At 42.4% G+C, this 15,471-nt stretch overlaps 1 protein-coding gene across 1 annotated transcript in view; it reads right to left on the bottom strand.

The window, feature by feature from the left end:
• Positions 1-1,579: 1,579 nt before the first annotated feature.
• Positions 1,580-15,471, bottom strand: part of col8a2 (collagen, type VIII, alpha 2) — a 46,953-nt gene continuing 33,061 nt past the window's right edge. Inside the window, exons 2-3 of the mRNA XM_037091646.1 lie at positions 11,180-11,371; positions 1,580-7,525 (exon numbers count right to left, since the gene is read on the bottom strand). Of these exons, the coding sequence (XP_036947541.1) occupies positions 5,625-7,525; positions 11,180-11,342 (2,064 nt within the window). The 5' untranslated portion in view covers positions 11,343-11,371 and the 3' untranslated portion in view covers positions 1,580-5,624. The remainder of the gene's footprint in view (positions 7,526-11,179; positions 11,372-15,471) is intronic.

The following is a 15,471-nucleotide window of genomic DNA, read 5'->3' as shown; positions in this document are numbered from 1 at the left end:
GAAGAATCCGGGTGCACGATGACAGCACACCGTGGTGACGATAGTTCCAGAAAATAACCGCACGATTTCATGCAATGTGCCCGTGAGGTTGTTTTACAACAACCATTTTTTTTCCTCCTCCACCATCTTCAGCCAATCACGTTTCAATTAGATCTGTTAGAGTTACATGCAAAGGCCTTTATATTCAGGGTGGGTCCAGTGGCTGTATTGATCTAAAGTTGATTTAGTGTGTCTTTATGTAATTTTTATTTTTTTTATTTTTTTTTTACCAAAAATACAGGCATATTAATGATTGGATCATTTTAGATGAATACAAGTATCAATGTAAAAAAATAGCCCTGTATAAGCACCTTGTCTAATAGTCGTGTAAAATCATGTAAAACAGGAGTAAACATGTAATTCCTGTCTATCATGAAAAGGAAAGACACACATTCCTTGTTCCTGAAGTCCCCCTGAGGTCATGTAACACTTTGAGTGAGCTCCTTTTATGATGGCATCTAAAAAAAGAAAAACAAAATAATACAAATAGTGAAATATCAATCTTTTTTTACAGTATAGTTCATTTTAAATAGAGTCCACTTGTATCATCTGTAATGAATGGACATTCCAAGTATCTGACACATGTTTGTTGTCAGTTAACTGAACTCAGATCAGTCAAGGATCTTTCAAAATGTAGAGGCCTCAAATAATGTTTTACTTTAAATGTACATCTCCCTCTAGTGTTCGTCCTTTTTTCTGCAGGGGATTTCTCCTCCGTGCAGATTTTCTTAAAGGGTAACTCCACCAACTTTACCCATTACAGTGTGGTTACAGGTCTCGGGGAGCACTACCTCATATGTGCAAAGCCTTTTGTGGATCCAGAGGAAGCTGCATATAATCTGATAAACGGCAAAATTGCATCATGGGTAATGTAGGTTTTGCACTTATTATGGAAACATTAAAAACAAATGATGAAATCAATACAGCAGAGATGTAACCTTTTTTAATCCCACAAATTTTACTTCTCTTACAAAACCCAGTGCTTATATTACCCACGATGCAAAGTAGCCCCTGAATGGCTGAATGAAAAAGGTAGTATGAAGCCATGTGTGGCTTCAGAGGAAGTGGCATGTAATCTCATAAATTGCATTGTGGGTAATGTAGGCACCAGGAACAAGACTCCCTGGGATACAAGAAGGTGATATATGTCAATATGTAGAGTCCAGCAGTGTTACAGGAGAGTGATGCTAGACCAGTGGACTGCTTTTCAAAACCTGACGCCTACATTGCCCACAGTGCAATTTAGCCATATAGGAACAAGGCAATTTATCAGATTACATGCATCTTCCTCTGAAGCCACAAAATGCGTTATACTGCTTTTTTCACATATGTTGTACTACTCCCCAAGACCTGTAAACACACTTGAATGTGTAAAATGGGTGGAGTTACCCTTTAAAAATAAACATTTAAATCACTATAATAACAAGTGGGCTACTCACAGGCCTCTAATACAACTAACTCATGCATATTTATATATTTTTAATAATCCAAATGCATACACAGTAAACAGAAATGGGAGCCTGACACCAACATACAAGAAAGTTTTTATTGATGTGGTATCAATACAATCAAGTACTGTAGATTTTTTATAAGCAGACAAACATTTTCAATCAAAAAGAGTGCATTTATACCCAACTTCTATTGCATAGAGTGCACGCAATAGCCTTGTATGACAAAAATCCTATAGGTTGATACATTGAACATTACACAAATAGAAAATAAAAGTCCACAAATAATCCTTCACATACAACGCTAGAATGCTAACTACATGTTGTAAATGCTCTTAACTCATCAATGTTGTTAAATACCATTTATACGTTCTAGGCTTCGGTGGTCGGTTTTGGCATCCCTATTAAATTATCATAAATGTATAAATACATCTTCATTAATTTCATGTGCAAATGGGAATGGCCGTTTGTATTCATTGAAACTAAAACAAACAAATATCCCTTACGAAACCGAAGCAAGGCTTTTTTAAAATTGTCTTTTTTTGTTGTTGTTTTTTTTTTATTTTTTATTTTTAAAGAAAAACAGAAAAAACACTTCGAAAGCAATTTGTGATTGAGACGGTACATGGATCTTACTGACACTTGTTAAATGATTTGCACACAGGGCAAACTCTGCAAGCAAGTGACATTGTCTATGAATAAAAAAAACACAAGGACAGAGAGGAATGGCCACATGTAACTCACATCACCGTTTCATATGTCCAGAAAGAGAAGTCGACGATGAAAAAAAAACAAAAAAAGGCAACATACAGTACATAACGAGCCTCAGACTGCCGTGTAGACTCACATAATGATAATGATACAAAGCGGTTGTAGGTGTGTTATGAAAATGTTATGAAACAGAACGGGCGAGAGCAAGTGCATTGTTTGCATTACATAGATGTAAAATACTGATTAGGCCTTATTCTAGCACTAGAGTAACTGTTTATGTTACTGTCTATGTGTAGATGATGCATAGAGGCTATTGTTAATCAGTCAAACAGTATACATTCATTCTGACTGCAAAGCTCATTATTTGGCACAATTCTCCTGTACATTGACATTCCTCCATTAAGGTGTAAGGTAGTCCCAAATTCAGTGTAATAATAGCAATTGAATGGAAATCTGTGGGAGTTGTGGCGGAGTAAAGCATGGAGTCGGTAAAATAAGATTTTTGCCCAAAACTCTTGATCTCCTGTCTTCTGTAACTGCAACCATCGGTAAAAGATTACGAGTGTCTCCTTTTGTTCACAACTTGATAGAACACATCAATTATTGCACACCACTATGTCTCCCATTTAACCAATATGCAGCATATTCATATCAATGTTCAGTGTTAAATGTTATCATTATGTTTTGATTTCAGTTTTCTCTGTCTCCGGTAATTTCTTAATTACATTCACCATTCACCTATTCTATAACTTTGTTCCCTTTCTTAAAAAGGCACCATTAGATTGTGTTCAATTCTATTAAAGGGTACCCACCAATTTTATACATTAAAGGTGCAATATGTAAGAATTAGTCACCTTGAATTCATTCTCCCAGCTAAATAATTGCTAACTGCAGCTAAATGTATATTTTTATACATCCATGACTGCAGCTATGGTTAGTTTGTTGGCTCAGTTAGCCGTGCAGCTAGCCAGGCTAGCAGGGGAATGCTGGTGTTTACACCGCTGGCACAGGATCTTTGGGCTGCTGAGAGAAAGTGGGAGGTTTTCAGGCCTGGGGTTAGCTGGATAGAATGCTAACTTCAGTAGATGTCTCTTCAAAAACTGGAAAAAAAAAAAAACTGCACAGAATAAAAGAAAGTGATATCTCTGGTTCTGCTGTGTTTTTAAACTGTCCATATAGAGTCCAACAGTCTTACAGGCGTGCAGTGGTAAACCAGGGGGCTGCCTTTCCAAACCTGGCCCCTACATTACCCACAATGCAATTTAGCCACACAGGAACATCATTGGAAGCAATTTATCAGATTACATGCATCTTCCTCTGGAGCCACAAAAGACGTTATATTTCTATTTTTAAATATGTCGCTGTACTCCCAAAGACCCGTAAACACACTTTGATGTGTAAAATAGGTGGAGTTAAATTACTGTTTAAAAACCCAAAAGGATGCAGAAACATTTTGAAGTCAGATTTCTTGTGGAACATTGACAGGACTGCAAGCTTTTTCCTGTTGTAACTTCAGCAAGTTTGTTAATATCCACTCTGAGTGTCCATGACCTGAATGCCAAGGGGACAATGTGACACAACTTCTCACACACACACACACACACACACACACACACACAGTGACAGACAGAAAGGCACACCTACTAGAACACACAAACACATGCATACACACACAGCATGTGTTTTTAATGCCTCATCCAACGGAAACGAGTGAATACACAACTCTCACCTCCTGCCCACCACCTCTCTCAGAAATCTGGCAGGGGTTTGTTAAGTGTTACACAACCTGTATTTCACAACCTGTGGGCCTCAGTCAGTCCCTTTAGTTATTCATGGAGCGAATGCAGATCGATTTTCATTTCCACCTGACATGATTGGATTCTGAAAAGAACTTGTCCTTGAAGCCGTGGATGTTCCATAATGCCAAAGAATAATTCAGCTATTTTTGATACCAGTGGAAAATTAAGCGAACGTCTTTTAATTCAGACATGCAAACAATTCAGAATTGCTCTCAATTGCTCAGCAACACCTCAGAAGGAAACTGGCACTGAGAGAAGACGTGAATGTCTTTTTTTTCCATCATTAATTTGCCGGCATATTCTCCAAAACAGAAACAAGTTTACAGCATCACAGATTTTGCGATATGTGGTATGAGGGGCTTTCATAGTATGGTAGTACAGATTGCTCACTTGGAATGTTAATGTGATACTGATTTATTAATAGGTAGTATACCATTAGAAAGCAGTGATGTCATGGTCAGAGCATGCCTGTGACCCCGTGATGGGATTTGCAGTGCAAATGGGAAAATCAGATCAATACAAGGAAACGTGCCATCGATCCAGTTATGGTTGTGTCCTTATTGTCCATTTTGCACTTGCTCTCAGTATATAGTCTATGGCACGTAAACATCGACCATATGCATGCACATCATCCTCATTGAATATCATCCTGAAAATGTAAAGAAGGCACTGTCTTTGCATGATGTCATTCTCTTTAAAGGGGCAGTTTAACAATTCTAATACTGCAAGGATGTATTTATTCTAAGATTGTATTTCTTGGATTGCATTTCTGGACAGTTCAATAAATTATAATTAAAAAGAAAAGAAAAAGACAAAGATCAATCATTTTAAATGATACTGCTAAATTCAAAGCGAGGCGGAGAAGTAAGCATCCAACAGATGCTTATGCCAACTAATGGTCAAAATATATATCTCAATCTAAAAACAAAGATTCAATCCTATTAAGAATATGTTTTTACGTAGCAATTGTTTAGAGTACCAAAGGGTCAAACAAAATAAATGTGAGAAGTAATGTTTTTATAGCACCACATGCCTTGTTTTGCTATTGTTTGTTTTATATGTTCTGTGTTGCGTTGTTGCTCTTTATGTCAGTATTGCCATTCACGGTTTAAATAAGAACACGAGGGGGACGTGACTGCAGCCAGAGGAACCAATCACCCCCCAGGGTCTGGTTCTTATGATGTCAGAGCATGAGGGCAGGATGTGCAGTCACATGGGAAGGTCTGTTACTAGCACATTACAAAGTAAGGCACTTAATAGTCTGAATCCAACAACAACAATGATGACAAGGACAAAATAATAACAATAAAATTATGACAATATAATAATTAAAATAATATAAGCTAAAACAACACCAACATAAAATACAACCCAAAACACACATTTGATGGACATTGAAACAAAGAACACAGTATGAAATTCCTAACCCCTGCCTTGAAAAACTTTCCATATTTCATTCACAAAGTTTGTTTTTTCTTTCACTGATGATGTTGAGGGTGACACAGATAAACATGGTGGCAATAATATTGAGAATGGGTTTTGTGTTTCTATTATGGCTGCAGGTATTTTAGGTTTAGGGCTGCTCTGAGGTGCCAATACAGGTACATGTTTGAGTAAAAGTACAGGGTTATGTGGGACAGAGCAGGAATCCTGAGAAGGAGGAGTGGATGTACTCGGTAGAGTAGAGGCCATTTGCCTGATCCGAGGGCATCTGGACCCATACCTGGTCACCCTCCTTCAGCTCTAGGACAGCACTACCGGACGCCTGGTCCATGTAGCCTTTCTTGTATTCATCATAGGTGTAAGTGGCTGGTACATTGTTCTTGTACAGTGCCACCCACAAGCTAGTTCCCTTCACATGCATGTGGTATGCAAAGTAGTAGACACCAGAGAGAGGAGCCGTGAACATGCCAGTAGCAGAGCTGTAGGCATTTTGCCCATTGTACAGAGTCCTGTCAAATTTGATTGGCATGGCAGAAGGAGGGAAAGGTGTTGTGAGGATGGCAGTAAAGGCTGGTGCCACAGAGGCAGAGAGTACTTGGCTGTAAGCAGGCCCCTTCCTGTCCCCTGGTACTTCATCTCCTTCCAACTGTGAATCTGTTGGCCCTGCAACAACTGTTTGGCCATTTCCTGGAGGACCGGGGGGCCCCGGAGGCCCAGGAAGACCAGGGTTACCATTAAGTCCAGAAGGGCCTGGTTTCCCTGGAGGACCCTGGGGACCGATAGCTCCCTTCTCCCCAAACTTACCCAGACCTGGAGGCCCTGTGAGTCCAGGTTCACCTTTCAGGCCAGGGACACCCTGTGGCCCCATTGGACCCATGGGGCCCTGAAGACCAGGAATGCCTGACTGGCCCCTGGGGCCTGGAGACCCTATAAACCCTGTTTCACCTTTAGGCCCTGGGGCACCTGTCAGCCCTGGATTCCCGGGTAGGCCAATATGCCCTGCCTCACCTTTTGGTCCAGGTTTTCCGATTGCACCAACAGACCCAGGGATTCCTTTTTCCCCAGGGATGCCAGGTTTTCCAAAGGGTCCGCTGGGGCCCTGGTCACCTCTAAGACCAGGCAGTCCTGGAGGGCCCTGGGGTCCCAGATCTCCCTTCTGTCCTGGCATTCCATGTTTCCCTGGGAGTCCCATTGGGCCTTGAAGTCCTGGTGGTCCTGATTGTCCATCAAGGCCTGGTTCCCCAATTGGACCCATCATTCCTTGCTCTCCTTTGTCCCCTGGGAGTCCAGGCAACCCACCATGGCCCTTGTCTCCTTTTGGCCCACTCAGACCAGGTTTTCCATAGCCAGGAGTCCCAGGAAATCCAGGAGGACCTCGGAGCCCTGCCTCACCTTTTGGGCCATGTAGGCCTGGTGCTCCAGGAAGTCCATCTATCCCAGGCTTCCCTATCCCAATGGGACCTGGCAGACCTTGTGAACCTGGAGCCCCAGGCTCTCCTGGTTCTCCTCGATCCCCTGGGAGGCCTTGGTCACCCTTCAGGCCAGGCAGTCCAGGCAAACCTTTTAGTCCTGGTTTACCAATTCCTGGAAGACCAGGTGGTCCTGAACTGCCTTTCAGTCCAGGAGGACCCCTTATACCTGCGGGCCCTGGCTTTCCATTTCCATTCTCGCCCTTAATCCCACGCTCACCTGGTGGGCCAGCACCACCCTTTATTCCTGGCTCACCCCGAGTCCCAGGGGGGCCTCTGATGCCTGGAAGACCAGGTTTCCCATTCAGAGACAGGCCAGCTGGACCAGGGAGGCCAGGCTGCCCTGGAGGACCTCTTGGACCTGGTTCACCACGAGGGCCAACCTCGCCATTAAACCCTGGCATCCCCTTTGGCCCAATCTTTCCTGGGAGACCTGGAAGTCCAGGTTTACCAATCCCTGGAAACCCGGCAGGTCCCTGAGGGCCTGGTTGGCCATTGAGACCCGGCTTGCCCAGTCCAGGTTTTCCTGGAAGTCCTGGTGGCCCAGGTGGACCTCTTAGTCCAGGTTTCCCTTGAGGGCCTGGTTCCCCCTTCACCTCCATCATGGGTGGCATATCTAAAAAGAGATGATGATGGTATTAATATCAAAGCATTTCAAAACAAAAAAGAAACAGATCAACAAATCAAATTTCTGTAATTGTGACAGTGTATGTCAAATAGATACCAAATATATTTTCATTGGGTTGGATAAAGAGCCATGGTGCACAGGGTACAGACAGGAGTTTGTAATCAACCTTACACGTGTTGCAGAAGATCGTCTGACACTAAAGGCCGGACTGAAGGACTAAAGTTTTTAAATGGATTTGCTACCTATACCATGTGTTGTTCGATCTCTGACACCTTGGTAGCTTCATAATGACTGGGCTTGAGTACAAATAATGTCTCAAATTATTAATCAATTTAGTCACCAAAGTTACTTCTTTATAAGATCATTACGTTTAATTTACCATAACATTTCAGACTGTTAAAAGAGATATGTCCTAAAATAATCTATTGACTGGTTATATGCTGAAAATCATAAGGAGAAAATCACAAAATCATTTCAAATTCAATCTCCAAATTAGACACTGATTGTGTTGTAGCATGTTAGAAAGATATCTTATTGTGACCCGATAACCTGTTCCATCAGGGGTATGGTCATTATTTCTTTGTTTCAATCTAGATTGAGAGGCAGGAAGGTCTCCAAAGCATTAAACCAGTACTCTACATGCTCCTGGTCTTAGCAGTTGTTCTTTTATAGTACAATTGGATGGTACTTAACATGTCTGTTTTACAGCAGATTGATTGAGAGATCTTGGGAGTGATCATGTAAAAAAAATGCACATTTTTGATTGTGTAACAGAGAGAGAAGTAGACCAAAGAAGAATGACACAAACTGTCTCATTATTCTTTCCCAGCAGAGTGAAGCTGAACTGCCAGGTCACAAAGAGCAGAAACACAAGTTTGATCTGCAGAAGACCTCAAACACTCATAAACCAATTTCAGCTGGTTTGTGGCTCTGTTGCCTCGTCTCAGCGATACCTTTCCTGTGTGTTGCTGTTCTCTGTGGGTCATAGACCAGAGGGCTGCTCACCCAGTATTCAATTTTTAAAAAGTATGGCATATGTTTTGATATGCTTCGGCCTCTCCTATTGTGAAACCAATCCTAGCCAGTTTATTTCTTTAGTATTGTGAATCAGTTATCCTCATTTTAAACCAGAATAACAAAGCATTATATGATGCAAGACCTCTTAAAACTGGATTATTATAACACACCTGCAATATATTTGGGATCACTGAAACTATAACTAATTCAAGGGCAGCTTGACAGTGACAAAGTGAGTACTATGTGGAAATGTAACCATAAGCAACTACTCCCCCCTAGTGGCACTTGATGAGAATGCAACCACAACGATGAGAGAAGCTTAATATTGATGAACAGCATAATATTCTATTATTCCAGTCCAAAAATCAAGACGACACTCTACAACAATTTTGTGAGCACTGTCTATGGAAATCTATGTATCTAAATCACATTTATATTATATATGCAATACATTTCGGACCATGGGGCCTATCAAGAGGTGGATTCAAAACTGAGATGAAACCAGACCTGTGGCTGCAGCGGTGCTCGACAAGCCCAACAGGCTGAGGAACACAAGTGGTCAGATAATCAGGTAAACTTTTACCTGTTTTACCATTCTATGACAAAGAAAATTGATTAAAAAAAAATGTACACCACGTCTATGCATTGTCACCGTCCATTTTTTAGCTTCCCGGCTGACATCTAGGTTGAATTTTAAGTGGATGCAATCTATTTTGGAGAAGGAACTACACAAAGTGTGCTCACTTTAGGCCCTGCACCACAAATAAATGATTTATCAGAAACATTTACACTTGACGTTCGTCTTTATCCCTAAAGGTGGCACCCTTGGCCAAAACTATGTTTTTTTTCTAACAGCATTAGTGGATCTAATAATAACAACAAGTCCGTTTTGTTGTTTAGTTGTGGTCCACAGCTGCACTGTTGACCACCTGAATATATCACCCACAGAGAAGAAATAACATGTTTCACGCTCGAGAGGTAACGGCTTCTTCATCACTTGATGTAGTGCCCTCCAGGATTCAGACCTAACTTGTACTTTTGAATACATTTGAAAGGACAGAGTCAAACTACGATGAAATCTTCTCTTGTAAAAGCAAACCTGCAGAAGTACCGACTCCTATGAAGCTAAGACTAGAGGTGGGAATCACAGCATAACTCATGATACGAGATGATTCACGATACATTGCCTACAATAACCATTGTGGTATCCTGACACAGTGATTCTGCCATAAACAACACATTGCAAAACAATCATCTCACAATGCATCATTATATCTGTCTGAATGAATGATGAAATGGCCCTAAAAAGACGAAGTGCAGGAATTATGTATTCATTCACCTAATTGTCGTGTCCATTTCAAAGAATTTAACATGAATTGAGATTAAATGATGTATGAACAAGTGTATAGAGACTGACTACAGCCTGTCCATGTCCATAAAATTACAAGCAGAACAGTTTTAGAGTTAATATGCGTAAAGGAAGGATACAGCTATGGATCACTTGCTTCACTTTACTGCTTCACAATGATGCATGACATTTAATGATTTAGATATAGATATTTATTACTATACAATCTGGAATGTTGAGAACATTTAGAAAATCTTATACCTCATATCTCATGACAGTCAAACAGTCACATGTAGAGTATTTGGTTAACTAGTAACTCTTATGTTGTTCCAGTGGTGATGCAATGTGGACATATGACCACTGAGTGGCAGTAGAGGCATTGTATTCAGGTGAGTCACAGACAGCGTGAGCTTCACTCCTCCAAATCTGTATCTTGTTTCCACCACACGTTGAAATCTCTACAAGGCGTAACTTGTTGAGCACATCTTTATTTCTTCCGTGAGTTATTCAAATGCAAAATATCAACATCAGATTTGCACAAAATGCAGCTTCTGAAGCCTGCTGGCCTCTGATGACACAAGGCTCATCTCATCTCATCTCACATGATCAAGACCTTGTTTTTGTAGTTAGGGTCAAATCTGCTAATGATGACAGTATGCACATTTCCCCTCCCTCTCCCAGTTCCTTGGCCTCAGACTTTTATTTCATCTATTTTTATTTCCTTCGCACTCTCCCCTTCATCCCACAGCTGAAGAGTATGTGATAAACAGAGGGGTAACAGCATCCAGATGGCAGGAGGAACAACTGGCCCAGTGGAGCTCAGAGAACAGTGGGCAATGAGGCCTCCATTCGGCCCCAACTGAGGACCAGCCAAATGCCGCTGAACCCACATGGGAAGGACACACACTTCAGTGAGCCCCGTGACTGCCTGAAGAGAACCAGTGCACAAGTCCTGGTTCCTGGGACGGTCTCCACATCCATCACATATCAGTCTGTAATGCTGGAGACTACTTTTGTTCATAGGAACTTATTTTTGAGTGTGTGACTCACTGCATAGTTTTGAGTTTTGAGTTCCTTCTGTTGCTAATTTGCAGTTTCTCATATTTAAAATGTCCTCACCATGGGGATTATATCATTAATACAGGATTCAAAGTCAAAAATTGCATTCACCAGTGCTTCCACTGACCCAGTGGACTGTTGCAAAAGAGTGAGTGGACTTACGCAGGGCTGAGTGAGGCATAAAGGTGAAAGAGACTGCACCCGCAGGAATTACTTACCAACATAATGTCCCTTGCCCTCTCTGAATGGGGGTCCAATCGGCCCTTTCATCATGGGCTGCATGTACTTCATGTGAGGAATGGGGGGATAGCCTCCGGCAAGAGCTCGCGCCCCCAGCATCAGCAGCACACAGACAGGAGCTAACAGCATGGTCACCATCATCCCAGGCTTCAGATGTCACACACAAAGAACTGGAGGAAAAAACAGAGGAAGAAAAATTATATTTATTGAAGTGCTTTTAGTTTGTTGAGGTGGGAGGTTGACTTAAATCTGTTAACGCATGCACAGATTTATTTAAAGGTCCCATATATTCTTTTTTAAATCATAAAGCAGGGTAAGGTGCTGAATAAATACTGAAAGAGTTTCAAACAGCTCAAAAACCAAAACAGAGCTGATGAGGTTGAATAGCGGTGCTGCAGTCATGGACAGTACGGAAAAAGAACGTGTTTTTGAACATTAAAGCGTGTAAGTGAAAGTGTGTACATCATGGGCTCACTTCAACACAGACACTGTCTTCAGCACTGTCACACAAGAATCCTCCCATAAACGTTTAAATGTGCAACCACGTGCAAATATAACCTATAAGCCCACTGCTAATGTACGTCTGTGCTCTCAGCTGCTGCTACGCTGTCCTCGGACTGTGACAGGCAGATCTGTTGACTTTAATTTACTTGGGGAAGACATGACCGCATCACTCCCTGCCAAATATTTTCACAACCATGCTCAGGTGCGAACAGGAAACCACCAGAGGACAGTTAGTGTGTTTTTGTATCATAAGTGTGCAACCGTAGGTGTCCAGGGACTGGCTGTAGCTGGTGTGTGAAAAAGGCATAAATTGCCACTCCAGCTCTCAACTGAGTTGTTTTTCATCAGCTCTCTTTGGACTGCTGACTGTCAGGAGTTGTTTTGTGATAGAGTGGGATGCAAAATGTTGTCTCAGTTTCAGCCTGCTCATGTTTAAATGCCAAAACTGTTGAGCTTATGTAAGAAAATAGAACTAACTGGAACTTTTTATCTCAAAAACTACTTTTCAAGGTATTAATAGGCGCCATCATGGTTTAAAGACCCGCAAAGGCCAACGTGACAACTGTTTTTACCTGTCGTTCTAGTTGCAAATGTACAATTGAATCGCACTACCCACAGAGCAGGAACTTTAAGGGGGTTAAAATGACCCTGCAGAGGAAACAGTTCCCCGTCCCTTGGGAAAAATCCTGCGGCGGAAACGTGTCTTTGCAAGTGTTGCCATAATGAGAAAGGTGACATTTGGCAAACTAAATGAGACATGGGAGACATACTTCATCACTCTGGAAAATGTAATCTGATAATCACCTCTGCCTCATTTCAGGCCCTAATTATGGAGCAGCATGAAGCTCCACTCGGATCCTGATCATACAGTCACAGTCTCTGGCTCCTCGTTCTGCATGTCATCGCCACAGCCATATCAAGAACTCAATCTGCATATGTTTGCAGGCAGCCCCTTTCCTCTTTGATTTATCCTGCCTCATCTCATACTCATATTGTCACTGTGTGTGTGTGTGTGTGTGTGTGTGTGTGTGTGTGTGTGTGTGTGTGTGTGTGTGTGTGTGTGTGTGTGTGTGTGACAGGCCCTGCTCGTCTGCAGATACGGACTCAGATTGGATTGCGAGTTCCCTCTGGAAGTTTTACGACGAGGCAAACACGAGTTGACACTTTCTGACTTGAAAGTGAAGAAGTGCATTGAATTATACACTGCCCTTAATTGGGAGCAGGGATTGGGAGTAATCTGGGAGTTTCACTGCAGACTTTCTACTGACAAGCACTTAGAAAAAGGTGCACTCACTCCCACTGTGTGTGCAGAGATCAGGACTGTTTTACAGCTTTGCCTTTTGCAGTCGTCTGTGATTGTTTAGCAGCCACATAGCTCAGCAGTCAAATTCTTGTTTTACAGCCATTTACCAAAGTGTTTCTCTGGGTTTTTGAGCTATTTTTTCAGTCAGTGTGATTAGTCATAAGTGTGTGTGTAAGTGTGTGTGTGTGTCTGCGGTATCTGTTCAAGCTTGTTTATGCCGCGGCATGTTGCCTTTGCCAGGAAGCATCAAAGGTCGCTTCTCAAATTATTAACACCAAAGCTCTGTCTATGAAAAATGAAGGAGGCAAAGACAAAGATGTGAAAAGAAATAAACAGAAGAAAGAGAGAGCAGCACTGGTAGGGCAGTATGGTGGTTGGCCGACTTGCTGGCTGGCTGGAAGGGAAGCTCGTCTGGTATGGAGGCCTGTGGTTTTGGTGCAGATGTAATTTAACAGGCAGCTCTGGATGCCCACCGTTCAGCAGGCGTCAAACTCTCTGAAGAAGCAAAGCGACACGCACTCAAACACAGAGACTGTGTACGAACAGGGATCAGACACAGGCGGGTGGTTTATAGACCTCCATAATCTGTTTATCAAGTGTTTTTGTTGAAAAGCTCAGCAGACGCTGTTAAAAAATCTCACGCAATCCTCTCTGGCTGGCCACCATGAGCCACTGCTGGAGCGAGACTCGAACATGCTCTCTAACACAAGAACACCCACGTAACGCTCTCTCGGCATGCACCATAACACAATATACCTCGAACAAGTGGTCATGCAGGACACTCAAGCTCGTTAACCTCGGTTTTACCCCACAAAACCTGTCCATTCCAAACAAACCATAACACAAACCCCGGGTTCGAGAGGGGAGAAGAGCTAATGGTGAATCAAAGCCTTCCCTCGGTCATTAAACGTGAGCGGCATCCAAAGTTACGGCCAGGGAGCCTCGTCTGGCAGGCCGAATGACGCTTTATATAAAACAGATTTAACCGAAGAAAGAACATCACCGCACACATCACGGCAACAGATCCCAAAAATACACAAAGAGAAAAACAGAAAGTGCAGAACAGAAACGCAGCATTAATGAAATAAGTTGAGAGTCTGACCCTCGGCTGTAAAAGGGCACCGCCAAATCCATCATGACTTAGCCTATAATGGCTGCTTGGCTGTTCCCACCTCCAGACAGCTGTCAAATAACCGCTATGTCTGATGACCACATGGACAGATTATGAGAAAATGGGCCCCTGGGCACAGACATGTAACAGACCCCCGCCCCTCATGCAAAGGAGCAAGACCATCCGGACCGAGAGAGAGTCTCTTTGTATCTCATTGTGGTTGTTTAGTGTCTCTTTTAGGTTGTTTTATTTCTATTCATTGTCATTTGATATTTCTTTATAGCCTTATTGCACGCCTGTGTTGTAATTATGTCTGTCTTTGTTGTTATTTTGCATCTTGTAGTCTTTCTGTGTCACTTTGAAGTAGTTTAGCCTTTTTGTATTTGTTCTGTGTCTCTCTTTAGTTGTCATCTGATGTCTGTTTTTGGTTATTTTTCGTGCCTTTGTAGAACATTATTCTGTCTCTTTGAAGCTGGTTTCTGCCTCTTTTTAGTTGTTTTTTCTTGCTTTTTGGTTGTTTTAGTCTCTTAGTAGTTGCTTTGCATGCTTGGAAGCAGTTTATCTCTGAACAGGTGCTGCTGTTGGCTCAAAAACTGTTCCTGCCAGAGAGACGGTGCTTTGCTTTAAATTGCTCTACCAATGTCACTGTAGTTAAAGGTCCAAATTTTAAGAAATCTGATTTTTTTGTATCATTAAGTACTGATGATTTAGGCTGGCAACTGACCCTACCTGCAATCCCAAAGCGTCAGTGTTTGACAAGTTGGGAATGAGACTCATTCTTACAAAGTGGACCTTTAATGTTACTTTGGCCTCAGTGGAACAAAACAAAGAACAAAGAACAATCGGGGCATCTCCGTATCTTTCCAACAAGAAATGTTAACAGTCACTTCAAACAGAGGCTGCTCCCTGAGTCCTTGGACCTCCAGACCTGTGTCTGGTGTGCCCCCCTCAGAAAACCATCCATGTCCACATCAAACGCAGAGACAAATGCTGGCAAGTGCTCGTAATGAACATTCGGTCCTCCTCACAGATCTGTCTCCAAACCGCCTGGTAATCTGATTCACGGACACAAACCGAACGTGGAGCTCGCCCTTCTTTCTCGAACATGTGTTGGATGCCATTTTAACAGAGCCTTAACATTAATCTGCGAAAGGCTTTGGGCTCGCCAGAGCAGACTCAACAGCCTCCAAACCCAAACTCAGCAGTATCTCAAGTGGCCTGCTCAGACAGGCAGAAGAGACACAGACACCACGGCTGACTGCGAGCCAAGCACACACTTCCCTAACTGCTCCATCTGCCCGCTAATGAAATCAACAGCGCTGGGGAGCTGAGGTTGAAGGTGCTCTGCCTCC

The sequence above is a fragment of the Acanthopagrus latus genome, chromosome 3, assembly GCF_904848185.1.
Source record: "Acanthopagrus latus isolate v.2019 chromosome 3, fAcaLat1.1, whole genome shotgun sequence".
Classification (NCBI taxonomy): Eukaryota; Metazoa; Chordata; class Actinopteri; order Spariformes; family Sparidae; genus Acanthopagrus; species Acanthopagrus latus.
This window is presented reverse-complemented; position numbering and strand designations above follow the sequence as displayed.